Source organism: Zea mays, chromosome 5 (assembly GCF_902167145.1).
Source record: "Zea mays cultivar B73 chromosome 5, Zm-B73-REFERENCE-NAM-5.0, whole genome shotgun sequence".
In the NCBI taxonomy this organism is placed as follows: domain Eukaryota; kingdom Viridiplantae; phylum Streptophyta; class Magnoliopsida; order Poales; family Poaceae; genus Zea; species Zea mays.
This window is the reverse complement of record NC_050100.1, coordinates 215,508,519-215,524,464: the sequence shown is the minus strand read 5'-3', so window position 1 is coordinate 215,524,464 and position 15,946 is coordinate 215,508,519. Positions and strand designations below refer to the sequence as shown.

Sequence of the window (15,946 nt, the reverse complement as noted above, 5' to 3'; positions counted from 1 at the left end):
GTCTAAGCTAGACTTTACATACCTGAATTCTTTCTCAAAAATAAATTTATTTTTCCTAAGGGATAGTGTGGCGATGCCGTAAAATGAAAGAGAACTTATTGTGGTATTGCACTCAACGAACAAGCATAATATTAGTTTTCTATTTAGAAAGAGCAGGCACAAACAATAAAAGCAAATATACCTCCGATAGTCCTGGATAGTGCATGACATAACCAATAACTCGGCGACTTAAACCTTCATAGAGAGTGCTATTAGTACTACCATCACCATTTATCCATGGTAATATAGGCTGATAACAATGCCTTTCACAATTATGATAGAAACTACTCTCCTTATTGTTCTCTCCTGGAGTAGATAACCTTTCCGCATCCCCAGGATCTTTGCTGTGCATGTAAGGTGGGCTCAACTTGCTTTGAACATTAATTACTGTCACTGTGTGCCCATCACCAAGCATTTTTATTGGACCAGGAAAATTAATAGGCTTGGTATGCTTCTCTTTCAGTAGATTTTTTGTGTTTTCATTATCAACAAATTGAGAAGTTGGAGGATCTGTACAGCAGCAACTATCACATTCTGCAAGTGTAGCTATATGATACTTTGACGAATGTAATGAGTCCACAATCTGAACGCCATCATATGCATTGACCTATGGAGCAATTGAATGAATCCCACCCATTAGCTAATAGAGAAGGGCAAGCAAACCAAATAAAAATTCAACAAGAAAGCAGCACAGCTTATAATAAATAAGTAACAAAAAAACAACAGTAACATTTAATCCACACCTACAGCACTAGTATACTCTGGATGCTACAGAATTACCTTAACAGCCAGCTGAAATCTTTTGAGAGTGTCAACAATTATTAAGACCAGCTGCATGGCTGCACAGATTTGTAAGAACAAAAATTGTAATGCTGGCTGTTATTAAGTAAAAAAAAACTATGGAAAACATTGGTCATAAGCATATTAAGCGAGTGTTTGAATGCACTAGAGCTAATAGTTAGTGGCTAAACTTAGCTGGAGACATTCAAACACCCTAGCTAATAGTCTAATTATTAGCTATTTTTAGTAAATTAGTTAATAGTTAGTTAGTTATTTGTTAGCTAGCTAATTTCACTAGCATTTTTTTAGCCAACTAACTATTAACTCTAGTGCATTCAAACACCCCCTAAGTACCTTACCTAACGGATGCAGTGCCTGCGAAAGTTCTCTCAAGGTAACTCCTTGCCCACCAGCTTGATGAATAACAAGAAATGCATTCCTGAACAGTTCAGGAGACAATGTGAACAATTCATTTTGGTGCTCAGATACTGGTGATAACTCTTCCGCATAATTTGTCATGGCATCCCAAGGCCATCCACTGTATGAGTTCTCCAACTGAGATTCAGACAATAAATGCCTATATGAACTTAAGCAATTTGAAAACAATGGCATGATGTGCCTTTCTGCATGCAAATCAACATTCTTTTTGCTCATTGCCCAGCTTGAAGTAAAAATAGAGGATTCTTTACCATGAAACTCTTGCAAGAAATTGCTTGTTTGAATTCTATGAAGATTTAGACCTATTTGGATAGCAGGAAATCCTTTCTCCCGGCGGTAGCAAAAGTCACTTTCTATCTTTGGCAAAGGCTTCGGTTTCTTAGCCTTGCTGCTTTTCAGTTTCACTGTATCAGCCTTGCGCTTATGACTGTTGTCAGCCAAACCGCTGGTATCTACGACCAAAGGACCAGAGCTGTTAGGCTCATCAGCCTCACCAACTCCTTCACTAGGCAAGAAAGGTGAAATGAGAAGGTTTCCTGACAAAACCAGAGAGAATAGATGAACAATTTCTCCACATTGTATATCTGGATACAAATAAACTCCACTGTCTGTAGTATTCTTTTGCTGAGCTATAAGCCAATTAGAAAATATAGAAGCCTTTTTCCCTGAACCAAATGGAAAAGGTGAACAACAAGCATTGGTTAAGAATTGTGAAGAAAGGGTGTACGGCTTCCCACCACTCCCAGTAACCTGCAAAATGGCAAAAACAGGGGCTTTTAAGTCACAAGTCACACATAAGTAAAAAGTCAAATGTTCCATATCCCTCATGACATCACTTCAAGTATCACGGCCTAAATCAACTATAAGTCCAACTAGGTTTGGCCTAAATCAAACTTTCTGACTGACCAGCAATATCTGTAAAACAGTATTATCTCATATGAAAAGAGTTACATAGCATATAAATAGTTTTCATTATGAATTTAATAATGCCAATATTATGCTTGTTAAGGCATTATAGTCAAGGATATTACGGGGCGTTTGGATCCATTCATTTTGGAGGAAATGAAATTTACTTAATAAAGTAACCTAATTGGTTTGGATTTTGACATTTCACCACTTTCTAAAGTTCAGATATAAGCCTATCTCAAATTCATAGGGTGGAGGATGGGAAATGATTTTATATATCAATAAAATATGTTTCTATTTTCTACTCTGCAATTTATATGACGCTCTTCGGCTCACCCTCTATAGTAAAAATATAGCACATAAATATCTCCGACATCTTGCTAATAATAGTATACAAATATGTTTTGCATAAAACCACATTAGCTTAATTGATATGTGCCTAAATTACTATTACTAGAATGAGTTAGAAGTGACGAAACTCTAACCCTAATCAGGGTTGGGAGTGCATATATATAAGCCAAGAGTTGGACCAAGCCCATTACATAGAGGGGTATACAGGTAAATACACAACGACTGACCCAAAACCCAAACAGTATTTAACACCCCACGCAGTTTGAACTCTATCTTGTACACATGTTGAGACTGGATCGAAACTCGACGAAAACCCTCGACGGCAGCCCCTTGGTGAAGATATCAGCGAACTGCAGCGTGGTCGAGATGCTCAGAACCCGAACGTCATCGGCGGCGACACGCTCGCGAATGAAGTCCAGGTCGATCTCCACATGCTTCGTGCGCTGATGATGCATGGGATTGGTGGAGACGTAGACTGCCCTGACGTTGTCGCAGTAGACAAGGGTGGCACGTTGAAGGGGGCTGTGGAGCTCCTGAAGAAGCTGGCACTAGCCAGGAGGCCTCGGCCACGTTGTTGGCCACAGCGCGGTACTCGACCTCCGCACTGGAGCAGGAGACGACGGGCTGCCACTTGGCGGCCAGGAGACGAGGTTAGCGCCCAAGAACACGACATAACCGGAAGTGGACCAGCGCGTGTTGGGACATACAACCCAGTCAGCGTCGATGTAGACCACAAACTCCGATGTCGGGAGGGTCGGAGTAGAAGGCCGTAGTCGAGGGAGCTGTGGAGGTGGCACAGGATCCGCTTCAGAGCGGTGAGATGGGACTCACGCGGGGTGTGCATATGCAGGCACACCTGTTGTACTGGAGGGCGCCGGTCAGGCTCCGGTAGGACGTCGCGTCGACGACCGAGGGCCCGTCGTCCTCAGAGAGCTTCGCTTGAGTGTCGACAGGTGTGGAGCAGGGCTTGTAGTCAGACATGCCAGCCCGCTCCAGGATGTCAATGGCGTACTGGCGCTAGTGGAGGAAGAGACCCTGAGTCCGGCGCTCCGATGTGATGCCATGGCTGAAGTGAAGGGGCCCCAGATCCTTCATCGCGAACTCCTACTGAAGGGCGACGATCATGTGTTGTAGGAGGTCGGCGGATGTCGTGAGCACAATGTCGTCGACATAGAGCAGGAGGTAGATGGTGTCGTCGTCGCGCCGGTAGATGAACAGGGATGTGTTCGACTTGGCCTCGACGAAGCCGATGGAGGCCAAGTAAGAGACGGAGCGACTGTAACAGGCACGCGGCGCCTGCTTGAGGCCATACAGGGAGCGGTTCAACCAGCAAACCAGATCCGAACGAGCGGCGTCGACGAAGTCGGTGGGCTGGCTACAGTAGACACTCCGTCAGAGTGCCGTGGAGGAAGGCAATCTTGATGTCGAGCTGATGGATCGCCCAATCCCGAGAGAGGGCGAGGACGACTCGAACGGTGGCGAACTTGACGACGAGGCTGAAGATCTCGTCGTAGTCCACTCCGGGGCGCTAGGTGAAGCCCCGAAGGACCCAACGAGCCTTGCAACGGTCGAGGGAGCCGCCCGAGGTCAGCTTGTGGCGAAAGAGCCACTTGCCGGTGACCACGTTGGTGCCTGGTAAACGAGGCACCTGGTCCCAAGTGTGGTTGGCCAGCAGGGCCACGTACTCCATAGCGCAACGTCGTTGGGGGTCGGCGAGGGCGGCGCGAACGGAGGGGACCGGGGAGGCATCCGGAGGAGTGGCAGCCGTGTCAGCCACCAGGATCAGCCGGTCAACGGGGTGGAGAACGCCGGCTGCGCGACGAGTCGCCATCGAGTGGACGTGCCCGGGGTCACGGTGGATGGCAACCGGGTGGTACACAGGAGGCTCGATGCGGGCCAGCGGGGCGTCGGGAGTGGCCCGCTCGCGGCGGTGGTAGACGAGGGCGGGGTCGGCGAAGCAAGCCACGCTCATCAATGGGGTCAGCTCAGCAAGAGCCGAAAGAGTGGTCCCCTCGTGACAGTGGTAGCCGAGGGCGGGGCCGGCGAAGCTGACCAAGCTCGTCAATTGGACCGTGCATGGCATGGGAGGGGTCGACGGAGCTACATGCGGCACAGGCGTGGTTGACAGGGCCGCGCGTGGCGCGGGCGACGGGGCCGCGCGGGGCGCAGGCAGAGTCGACGGGGCCACGCATGGCGCGAGCGAATGCGTCGAGGCTGCGCGTGGCGCGAGTAGAGGCACGAGCGGAGACGTCGGAATGTTAGTAACCAGGTTCCCGGATCGATGGGATCGAGGAACGGGAACATGGTACGCAGTACGCAGTACACTACAAAAACTAGGATTTAACACTACTGGAACAAGATTGTTCCCACGTTCCCGGAATGGAACGAATGTTCCCGGAACAAGGAACGTGGCCAAGTTTCCAGTTCCCGGTTACTAAGGTCGGAACTGCGTGTGGCGCGAGCAACGGCGGAAGGCAGGGCGGCTAGGGTGGAGGAACCGGATCGAACTCAAGGAGAGAGTCGAGATTGGTGGGTGGGGAGAAGCCAGCAAGGGGAAACACATCTTCGTCGAAAACAACGTGACGAGAAATAACTGCGATGGGAGACGTGGTCAAGACAACGATACCCCTTGTGATCAAGGGAGTAACCGAGGAAGAGCGAGTGGAGCGAGGAGATAGCTTATGAGGAGCGGTGGCGGAAGTGTTGGGATAGCAGGCACAGCCGAACACTCGAAGGTGGTCGTAGGAGGGGGTTGTGCCATACAGAGCGAAGTGGGGAGTGGGATGGCTCACCGCCTTCGAGGGGAGGCGGATGAGGAGATGTGTGGCGGTGTTTAGGCCTCTGCCTAGTAGCTGGCAGAGAGAGACGCCTAAAAGAGAAGGCAGCGGGTCATGTTGGTTGTGGTCCAAATGATGCGTTCGGCCCGGTCGTTCTGGGGAGAGGTGTAGGGGCATGAGAGACGCAACTGGACACCATGGGTGAGGAAGAAAGAACGAGAGGCGTTGTTGTCGAACTCGCGGCCATTATCACATTAGAGGGCACGGACAGGGCGACGGAACTGGGTGGAGACCCAGGCGAAGAAGTGGGTTGAGGGTGGCGAACATGTCAGACTTCAGCCGAAGAGGGAAAGTCCATAGAAAATGAGAGAAGTCGTCCAGAATGACCAGGTAGTATTTGTAGCCAAAGAGGCTAAGGACAGGAGAAGTCCAAATATCACAATGAACAAGATCAAAGACCTGAGCAGCTCCAGACGTGGAGGTGGAAAAAGGAAGGCGAGAGTGACGGCCGAGCTGACAAGCATGACAGAGGTGCTCAAAGGAGCCCCGACTACATGAGATATCTAAGCGGTTGGAGAGCTAGGACATCACGTCAGGTCCAGGGTGCCCGAGACGACGATGCCAAACAGTGGAGGTGGTGGTAGTAGCGAGGGCATGAGGGGAGGATACACTGGTGGGGGAAGTGGATGGCAAGTGAATAGAGTAGAGGGGGTCGGAGCTGTCATAGCGAGCGAGCACAGCACGAGTGGGAAGGTGGCGTATGGTGAGCCCCTAGGGATCGAACTCTATAGAACGGTGGTTGTCACTTGTGAAGCGACGAACCGAGAGAAGAGGATGAGTAATGGGGAGCTACAAGAACGTTGTTAAGGTAGAAGGGTCCCGAGAGAACCGATGCACCTACTAAGGTGACCGGAAGGGTGAAACTGTTCCCCACCACGATAGAGGAAGGATGTGAGGGGTGTGGGGGAAGGTAGTGGGATAACGAGCTGGTGGTAGGAGTGGTGTGGAAGGAGGCTCCGGAGTCGACCACCGAATCGGTTGGAGAGGGAGAGGTGGTGAAGGCACGTGGTGCGAAGAGAGAGTCAGGGGAGGTGCTCCGACATAGCCACTAGGTGGGGAGGGAGACAACGGGGTCTCGATCACCAGGGAGGCAATCACAACACGGGGGAAGGCAAGCGGTCCAGGCATGTGGTGGCCCGCCTGAGGGTGGAGCTCGACGCAATCACGGAGAATAGGGTTCATGTCCAATCGAAGGCCACGAAAATGCCCCGGACAAGCTGGTCGTCGTGTAGGAGGATTCGCATAGCGTTCCCAACGGAACTTAGCAGAGCTAGGAAGGTGGTGGCGCCGGCGGTCAGGGCAAAGGCAGGGTCGAGGACGTCAGGAGCCATGGGATGCGTAGGGCCACCGGTGATCGGCGTAGGCGGCGCTTCGGTGAGGGAGTGGGCCATGGGCGGGGCACCGGCAGTGGGGACGTAGGTGGAGAAGGTGGCCACAGCCGCAATCAGAGCGTCGTCGGAGAGGGCAGCAACAGTGCTAAAAGCGGAGGCCTCCGACAAGGGGGCCGCCGAGGGGAAGTAGGCCAGCACGGGCGAGGCCACGACCATGGATTGCGGCGATGGTCGGAAGGGGAGGTCGGCGCGGCACTGTGATGGAGCCAGCGGGCGAGCCGCACACGGGCAGTGCAGCAGCGGAGGAGGCACCTGCGCAGAGCCGGGGAAGATGTCGGCCTACTAAAGTGCACTGGCGCGAACTGCAGCGGCGACGACGTCCGAGGCGGTGGGGTTCGTGCCGAGCAGAGGAGGTGGGTCTGCGGGGCGGCGTGAAGAAGATGGCGCGCGATGCCTAATAGGAACGACGATCGTCGAGCTAGACGGCTGGATCTCGGCGAGAGCAGGGGGCCAAGCCGACGGAGGTCAGGGAGCCGTCGGCTAGGGAGGGAGGGCACGCGTCTGCTAGGAAATGAGGGCGTGCGACGGCCCTCTGGCGGAGGCGCGTAGGCTGGGTGGTCACTGGGGAGGGTCGCGGCTGGTGTTGAGTGGTGCCGGCAGCGGGATCTCGGCGGCGGCGGGTCTCCCTGAACAAAGAGGAAGCGCAGAGGATGCGAACGACGGCCGGCCGGCGACTGGGGACGCGGTGCGGGAGGAGGCGAGTCTCGACAACGGTGGCCGACAGTGGAGGCACGGCCGCGAGCCCGCGCGCAGGAGAGTCCCGGCGGCGGCGGCCATCTGCGGAGGTGTGGTCGCGAGCCCGCACGCGACGTGGCCGAGGGAGGCACGGATGCTGGAGCCGGCCGGACCTGCGAAGGACACGGTGGCTGCTGAGGAGATGGAGAGGAGGGGCAGTGGCCTAGAGGGGTGGAGGTGGTCGTGGCCAGGGGCAGGGAGAGGCTGGCAGCGGCTGGAGGTGGGAGGGAGGAAGAGAGAAATCTGAAAACCTAGCTGTGGTACCAAGTTAGAAGTGATGAAACCCTAACCCTAATCAGGGTTGGGAGTGCATATATATAAGCCAATAGTTGGACAAAGCCCATTACATCGAGGGGTATATAGGTAAATACACAAGGACTAACCCAAACCCTAACAGAATGGAATTCAATTCCAAGGATCCAAACAAGGCCTTAGTGTAATCTCCAAGTCTACGGTTCTCTTGTGTCTCTGATGAACTCTATATACAATTGCCATTATGCCTCAACACAATTATCCAATTCAGTTTCGCTTATTTGTGACATGTATCACAGCTCTATGTTTTATGATCCAGCCACCCCTGCACTTCCCCCAGGAGAATACATCTCCATTCTGGGGGCAGCCTTCTAGGGTTTTTTCATGGATGGATCTTCAACGCCATCGTCACGGGGAGTCCGCCCTTCAACTTTATCGGTGTCGTCCTCACGTCATCCGACGCCCATCAGCCAATCGACACCACGACCGTTCGCGTGCCTGTTGCAGGCTGCCCAGACGCAGATCTGCTTCTGGGCTTGACGTCGCCGACGCGCACATCATGGGATTCACTGTCCACCATCTTCATCCGCAAAGGCGCACGAATCTGTTGTGAGCCTTCTCTGAGCGAAGGCAGAGCCCTTCATCCATACACGAATGTCGCAAGTCCTCATCCACGTCGTCGCGGCCATATCGAGCATGGCATTGCCCATCTGCGGCCTCAATAGTCGTCACGCATATCTGTGTGGCCTGTCGTGCACTATACAGTTGCCAGCACTTCCGCACCCATCTCTATGTTGTACATGTGGCATCCTCGTCAACACGGCTGGCCCGTCCACACACATAGACCGTGTGCTCGTCCAACACCCGTTAGTGTGTCGGCCCACCCTATGGACGGTCCCATCCTAGCTTGCCAGTGTTCCCAGTCGTCCCGTCATTGTCTCATCAGGTTCGTTGTGCTTCGTCCATCCTAGACTAGGAGATTACACCAATACCCTCGATTACGTTGCGTTTGATAGGGGTCTTAAGGTATTATATTCAAGGATATAGTGTAGTCTCCTAGTCTAGGGTTTCCCTCTTGTGTCTTGTGTCTCATGTACTCGTCATATAGTCACCATTGGGCCTCAATACATTATCCAATTCAGTCTCTCTTATTCGTAATAATGTTATCAATTTATACCAATGGTCTAAGTTAGAAAAGTTTGAATTAGACTAAACCAAGGTGAACTTATACTTGTGATCGAAAGTAAACTGGAAAGAAAAAAAATCCTTTGAGAACAAACTAAGATATTCTGGCGACATTATTTCAAAGTGTATCACCTACTTTTTTTTTATCGAACACGCAGGAAATCTGCGTATCTTTCCATTAATAGATAGAAGAAGGTACAACACAACACAACACACACAACTCAATCCACACGACACAACAAGACACAGCACAGCCACCACACACAAACACTCTGAACAAGGCACAAGATTATCACCCGGGGTCAAACACAAACACTACAGCTGAAAGCAGGTTCAACCTTTTAGCTCCGGCAAGACACCACATCCTAAGCTCATCACCAGCGAGGGTGAGAACACTTGCTAGGCTCGGCGACCTCCCATTGAACACACAGTCGTTGCAATGACGCCAAAGGCTCCAAGCGCCAAGAATTACTAGAGAATTGAAGCCTGATTGGAGATCTCGGGGAACCTTCTCCACAGCCCTGCTCCACCAGTCTTCTAAGCTGCAAAGAGCATTGTCCGGTGAAAGATTAGGCAACCCGGACCTGCGCAGCAAGAGGTACCAGAACTGTCTTGCAAAAACGCAAGAGATGAGAAGATGTTGTATTGTTTCCTCTTCTTGGTCGCAAAGGGGACACGCAATGGGGTGGGGTAGTCCTCTTTTAGCAAGACGATCTGCGGTCCAACATCTATTGTGCATGGCAAGCCAAAGGAAGAAACTGCACTTTGAAGGTGCCCAAGACTTCCAAACACGCTCAAAGGCTCCAAAAGAAGTGGATCCTAGGAATAGCATATCATAAGTCGACTTTGAAGAGTATTGGCCAGACGAGGCATCTTCAGATATGCTTGTCTGGCACTCCATGACTAAGGGAGAATTCTGCAATAACTTCACTAAAAGTCAAAAGATCAGAGATGATAGCTCAAGTGATGGTGCCTCTCAGGTCCCGGATCCAAGCCATCTCCACTAGTCCTTCTGCCACCGTTCTCCTATTGGCAATCCTAGTCGGGACGAGGGCGAAAATATGAGGGGCTAGGTCCTCAATCCTCTGTCCCATCAACCATCTATCCCTCCAAAATAAGGTGTTACGACCATCACCCACCTCTGTAATCATAGTTGTAGAGAGGATAGATTTCAGCATGCTGGAACTCTGGAGAGGCAAATCAGCCCAAGACTTCGAGGGGTCTGTTTTTTCCAACCACAACCATCTTACCCGTAGGGCCCAATTCAGTTTTTGTAAATCAGAGATGCCAAGACCACCAAGCTCCTTTGTACGTGTCACTTTGCCCCAAGCAACTAAGCAGTGACCACCGAGCACATCTTTTCGTCCTTTCCAAAGAAAGCCATGTCTAATTTTGTCAATGGCTTTGATAGCCCATTTAGGTAAATCCAAAGCCACGGCGTGATACATAACTGTTGCCATGAGCACATACTGCACTTGGATAGCTCTCCCAGCCCGAGTCATCAAGTCGGCCTTCCAATTAGGTAAGAGGTCCGCAAGCCTATCAATTAGTGGCTGCAGCTGCTCCTTGTTTAACTTCCTGATAGAGAGAGGTAGCCCGAGATATTTGAGAAGAAGTGTTTCAACTTTGCAAGGAAAAATCTGGGTCACCATTTCCATGTCCACCGGAGAGCATTGAATGGGAGCCACACTACTTTTTTGTATGTTGGTTTTTAACCCCGAGGCGTCCCCAAACAGATCCAAAATCATGGTTACCATGTGCAGATCACTGGCAGCCGGCCTCAAGAACATCACCACATCATCAGCATAAAGCGATATTCGCTGAATGGAACGAGTTGAAAGGTGTTGGAGCAGTCCCCCATCAGCAGCTTTAACAATTAGGCCATTGAGAACATCCATAACAATGATGAAAAGAAGAGGGGATAGTGAGTCACTGATGGAATAAGTCTTGAGCATCTAGAGGACAGCAGTCGCTTTTGACTGTCCTCTGTAGTCCTTTAGCATCTAGAGGACAGCTTGATTGTCCTCTGTAGTCTCTTTAGCATCTAGAGGACAGCAGACGCTTTTTGACTGTCCTCTATAGTCGCTTTAGCATCTAGAGGACAACAGTCGCTTTTGACTGTCCTCTTTAGTCTCTTTAGCATCTAGAGGACAATCCTGTTGTGTAGTGTGTGTGAGAAGGTGTGGTAGTGCAGCCTCTAGGGCTATAAATATGGGTCTCCAACCCTTAGATGGGTATGGCATTGTGTAGTGTTTGAAGAAATAAACAGAAAATTGCCCCAACTCATAGTGTCATCCTCTTGATGAGAGTTAGAGTCCCTCTACTTACAATTGGTATCAGAGCCAAACTATCCTGCACCCTAAACATCTCGTGCTCATCTCCTTCCCGCGCCTCTCCCCACACTCAGTCGGCAGCAAGAGCTCCAACTGTTCCTTCCTCCCCTGCTCAGACGAGCAGTCTTTCGTCTGAGACAGCCTCTTCCACACGCAGCGACCCCTCACTAGCCCACCATGTCCCTACGCTCGGCCACTTCGAGTGCGCGGCGCCAGCAGGAGGCCGAGGTCGCCGCGGCACAAGAACGCGAGCGAGAAGCAGCAGCGGCGGCAGCGGCGGCAGCGACAGCGGCGAGGGCAGCACGGTTGGCGGCGGCGGAACTGGCAGCGGCGAGAGCGGAAGTAGAAGCAGCGGAGGCGACGGATGCTGCACGTGCGGCGGCAGCAGAGCTCGAGGTTCTGTGCGGCAGTAGAGCTGGCAGCTCTGCTTCTGTCGACGACAACACCGACGAAGAGCTCAGGCTGGCGAGGGAAGCAGCGCGAGAGCAGGCGGCACAGTGGGCAGCCGCGCATCCCCATGGGGGCGCGCGTGGCGGCAGCCCAGATAGGCGCCGACGCGCTGACGGCGCTCCTGGCGAGGGCGCACGCGGTGGCAGCCTAGATGGGCGTAGACACGCCGGCGGTGCTCCCGGCGGCGGCGACCGAGTCGACGGAGATCGCGGCCTCTACAGGCGGCGCGGCTCTCCCTCCCCGGATCGGTACCATGGTCGCCGCATGGCCCAGGCCATTGTCAGGGACATCGGTCCTGGCGGTGGGTGGCCTACCCTCACCAAGACCAACTACGTCGAGTGGGCCGCGGTGATGAGGGTACGGCTCCAGGTTCGCCATATGTGGGAAGCAGTTCGGTACGACGACGTCGACTACCACGAGGATCAGCGGGCGCTGGATGCCCTCATTGCTGCAGTCCCGCCCGAGATGCAGTTTTCGTTTTCCCAGAAGCGGACTGCCAAGGAGGCCTGGGACGCCATCGCTGCGACCCGCATCGGCAGTGACCGTGCCCGCAAGACCACACCGCAGACACTTCGCAAGGAGTGGGATAACCTGGCCTTCAAGCCAGGTGAGGATGTTGATGACTTTGCTCTCTGCCTCAACACTCTGTTGCAGAAGATGGTGCAGTTCGGTGACGACACCTACGATGAGGAGAGAGCTGTTGAGAAACTCTTCCGTTGCATCCCCGAGAAGTACAAGCAGATTGCTCGCTCGATCGAGTCTCTGCTAGACCTCTCCACGATGATGATCGAAGAGGCGATAGGTCGTCTCAAGGTGGTCGACAGCGACGAACCACAGGCTCTCTCTGGGCCTATCACTATCGGCGAGAAGCTACATCTCACTCGGGAGCAGTGGGAGGCCTGCCAGGGTGACAAGAAGGGGGAGTCCTCCTCGACACGAGGCCGCAAACGCAGCAAGCAGCGCAAGGCGCGTGGAGGCGCCCAGGCCAGGGCGCGAGGACTAGGGCTGGACGAAATGCTCGTGGCTCGCTGGCTCGCTCGGTTCATGGTCAGCTCGGCTCGGCTCGGATCGGCTCGTTTGAATTTTTTCACGAGCTGAGCTGACATCCTAGCTCGGTTCGTTAACGAGCCAGCTCGCGAGCTAAACGAGCTACCATATTCCAACAAAACGAAACTATATGCATATCATTTACAGAATAATTGATGAACATGTTATATATATGTGAGGTGTCTATGGCCTATGAATTAAACTAATGATTAATGAACTATGTATATGTGTTAATTTGGTCTATGCAAATATAATTATGGGTTAAACTGTTGAACATGCATGTGTATTGTGAATTAATAAGTGATGAATGTGCTAATTTGGTGTTACATTGACGTGGTTTGTGAAACTATGAGTATAATTACTATTTTCTATTGTTAAATTAGTTTAGAATAAAATAAAAATAAATATTATGTATATATTAATTTTTTTCTGCTTTGGCTCGCGAGCTAAACGAGCCGAGCCGAGCTGACTCTGTGGCTCGTTAGCTTAACGAGCTAGCTCGAACTCGGACGAGCGAGCCAAGCTGGCTCGTTATCCACCCCTAGCGAGGACATGCTGAGGGTGGTGCACGTGGAGGTGCCCAAGGCGGCGCCGTCGGCAACAAGAAGCCGGCACGAGACGACGGCTGTCACAACTGCGGCAAGCTTGGCCACTGGGCCAGGGACTGTCGGCAGCCACGACGTGGTCAGGCCAACGTCGCACAGGCGGAGGCGGAGGAGGAGGCCCTGCTCCTGGCACATGCAAGCATCGAGCCTGATGGAATAAGTCTTGAGCATCTAGAGGACAGCCTGCTTTTGACTGTCCTCTGTAGCCCTTTAGCATCTAGAGGACAGCTTGACTGTCCTCTGTAGTCTCTTTAGCATCTAGAAGACAGCAGTCGTTTTTTTGGCTGTCCTCTGTAGTCGCTTTAGCATCTAGAGGACAACAGTCGCTTTTGACTGTCCTCTTTAGTCTCTTTAGCATCTAGAGGACAATCCTGTTGTGTAGTGTGTGTGAGAAGGTGTGGTAGTGCAGCCCCTACGGCTATAAATATGTGTCCCCAACCCCTCTAAGGGTATGGCATTGTGTAGTGTTTAAAGAAATAAACAGAAAATTGCCCCAACTCATAGTGTCATCCTCTTGATGAGAGTTAGAGTCCCTCTACTTACAATTGGTATCGGAGCCAAACTATCCTGCAGCCTAAACATCTCGTGCTCATCTCCTTCCCGCGCCTCTCCCCACACTCAGTCGGCAGCAAGAGCTCCAACTGTTCCTTCCTCCCCTGCTCAGACGAGCAGCCTTTTGTCTGAGACAGCCTCTTCCACACGCAGCGACCCCTCACTAGCCCACCATGTCCCTACGCTCGGCCACTTCGAGTGCACGGCGCCAGCAGGAGGCCGAGGTCGCCACGGCACAAGAACGCGAGCGAGCAGCAGCGGCTGCAGCGACAGCGGCGAGGGCAGCACGGTTGGCGGCGGCGGAATTGGCAGCGACGAGAGCGGAAGTAGAAGCAGCGGAGGCGGCGGATGCTGCACGTGCGGCGGCAACAGAGCTCGAGGTTCTGCGCGGCAGTAGAGCTGGCAGCTCTGCTTCTGTCGACGACAACACCGACGAAGAGCTCAGGCTGGCGAGTGAAGCAGCGCGAGAGCAGGCGGCACAGTGGGCAGCCGCGCATCCCCATGGGGGCGCGTGTGGTGGCAGCCCAGATAGGCGCCGACGCGCTGACGGCGCTCTGGGCGAGGGCGCACGCGGCGACAGCCCAGACGGGCGTAGGACGCGCCGGCGGTGCTCCCGGGGGCGGCGACCGGGTCGACGGAGATCGCGGCCTCTACAGGCGGCGCGACTCTCCCTCCCCGGATCGGTACCATGGTCGCCGCATGGCCCAGGCCATTGTCAGGGACATCGGTCCCGGTGGTGGGTGGCCTACCCTCACCAAGACCAACTACGTCGAGTGGGTCGCGGTGATGAGGGTACGGCTCCAGGTTCGCCAAATGTGGGAAGCAGTTCGGTACGGCGACGTCGACTACCACGAGGATCGGCGGGCGCTGGATGCCCTCATTGCTGCAGTCCCGTCCGAGATGCAGTTTTCGCTTTCCCAGAAGCGGACTGCCAAGGAGGCCTGGGACGCCATCGCTGCGACCCGCATCGGCAGCGACCGTGCCCGCAAGACCACACTGCAGGCACTTCGCAAGGAGTGGGAGAACCTGGCCTTCAAGCCAGGTGAGGATGTTGATGACTTTGCTCTCCGCCTCAACACTCTGTTGCAGAAGATGGTGCAGTTCGGCGACGACACCTACGATGAGGAGAGAGCTGTTGAGAAGCTCTTCCGTTGCATCCCTGAGAAGTACAAGCAGATTGCTCGCTCGATCGAGTCTCTGCTAGACCTCTCCACGATGACAATCGAAGAAGCGATAGGTCGTCTCAAGGTGGTCGATGGCGACGAACCACAGGCTCCCTCTGAGCCTATCACTATCGGCGGGAAGCTACATCTCACTCGGGAGCAGTGGGAGGCCTGCCAGGGTGACAAGAAGAAGGGGGAGTCCTCCTCGACACGAGGCCGCAGACGCGGCAAACCGCGCAAGGCGCGTGGAGGCGCCCAGGCCGGGACGCGAGGACATGCTGAGGTTGGTGCCCGTGGAGGTGCCCAAGGCGGCGCCGTCGGCAACAAGAAGCCGGCACGAGACGACGGCTGTCACAACTGCGGCAAGCTTGGCCACTGGGCCAGGGACTGTCGGCAGCCACGACGTGGCCAGGCCAACGTCGCACAGGCGGAGGCGGAGGAGGAGGCCCTGCTCCTGGCACATGCAAAAATCGAGCCATCTCCAGCGGCACCGGCCGCAGCGGCACTCCTCCACCTTGATGGGTCGAAAGCACGCGCTTTCCTCGGCGACGGCTCCAGCAAGGACATGATCGAAGGATGGTGCCTTGACACCGGCGCCACTCATCACATGACCGACCGACGGGAGTTCTTCACCGCGCTTGACTCTAGCGTACGAGGCTCCGTCAAGTTTGGGGACGCCTCCGGCGTAGAGATCAAGGGCGCCGGCTCAGTCGTCTTCACCGCCGCGTCTGGTGAGCATAGGCTGCTCAACGGAGTCTACTACATCCCCGCGCTGAGGAACTCTATCATCAGCTTGGGACAGCTGGATGAGAACGGTTCGCGCGTGGAGGTCGAGCACGGAGTCATGAGGATCTGGGATCCCTCCCGTCGCCTTCTTGTCAA

General features: G+C 53.5%; 1 protein-coding gene across 22 annotated transcripts in view; it reads right to left on the bottom strand.

The window, feature by feature from the left end:
• The window catches only part of LOC103627759 (uncharacterized), a 61,672-nt gene that overhangs the window by 19,869 nt on the left and 25,857 nt on the right, over positions 1–15,946 (bottom strand). For 17 of the 22 annotated variants that reach the window (XM_035959285.1, XM_035959282.1, XM_035959281.1 and 14 more), the window contains exons 14-16: positions 1,179–2,007; positions 820–878; positions 182–646 (exon numbers count right to left, since the gene is read on the bottom strand). In XM_035959285.1, coding sequence (XP_035815178.1) covers positions 182–646; positions 820–878; positions 1,179–2,007 — 1,353 coding nt within the window. The remainder of the gene's footprint in view (positions 1–181; positions 647–819; positions 879–1,178; positions 2,008–15,946) is intronic. The other 5 variants (XM_035959299.1, XM_035959300.1, XM_035959296.1 and 2 more) reach the window with 3 other exon arrangements.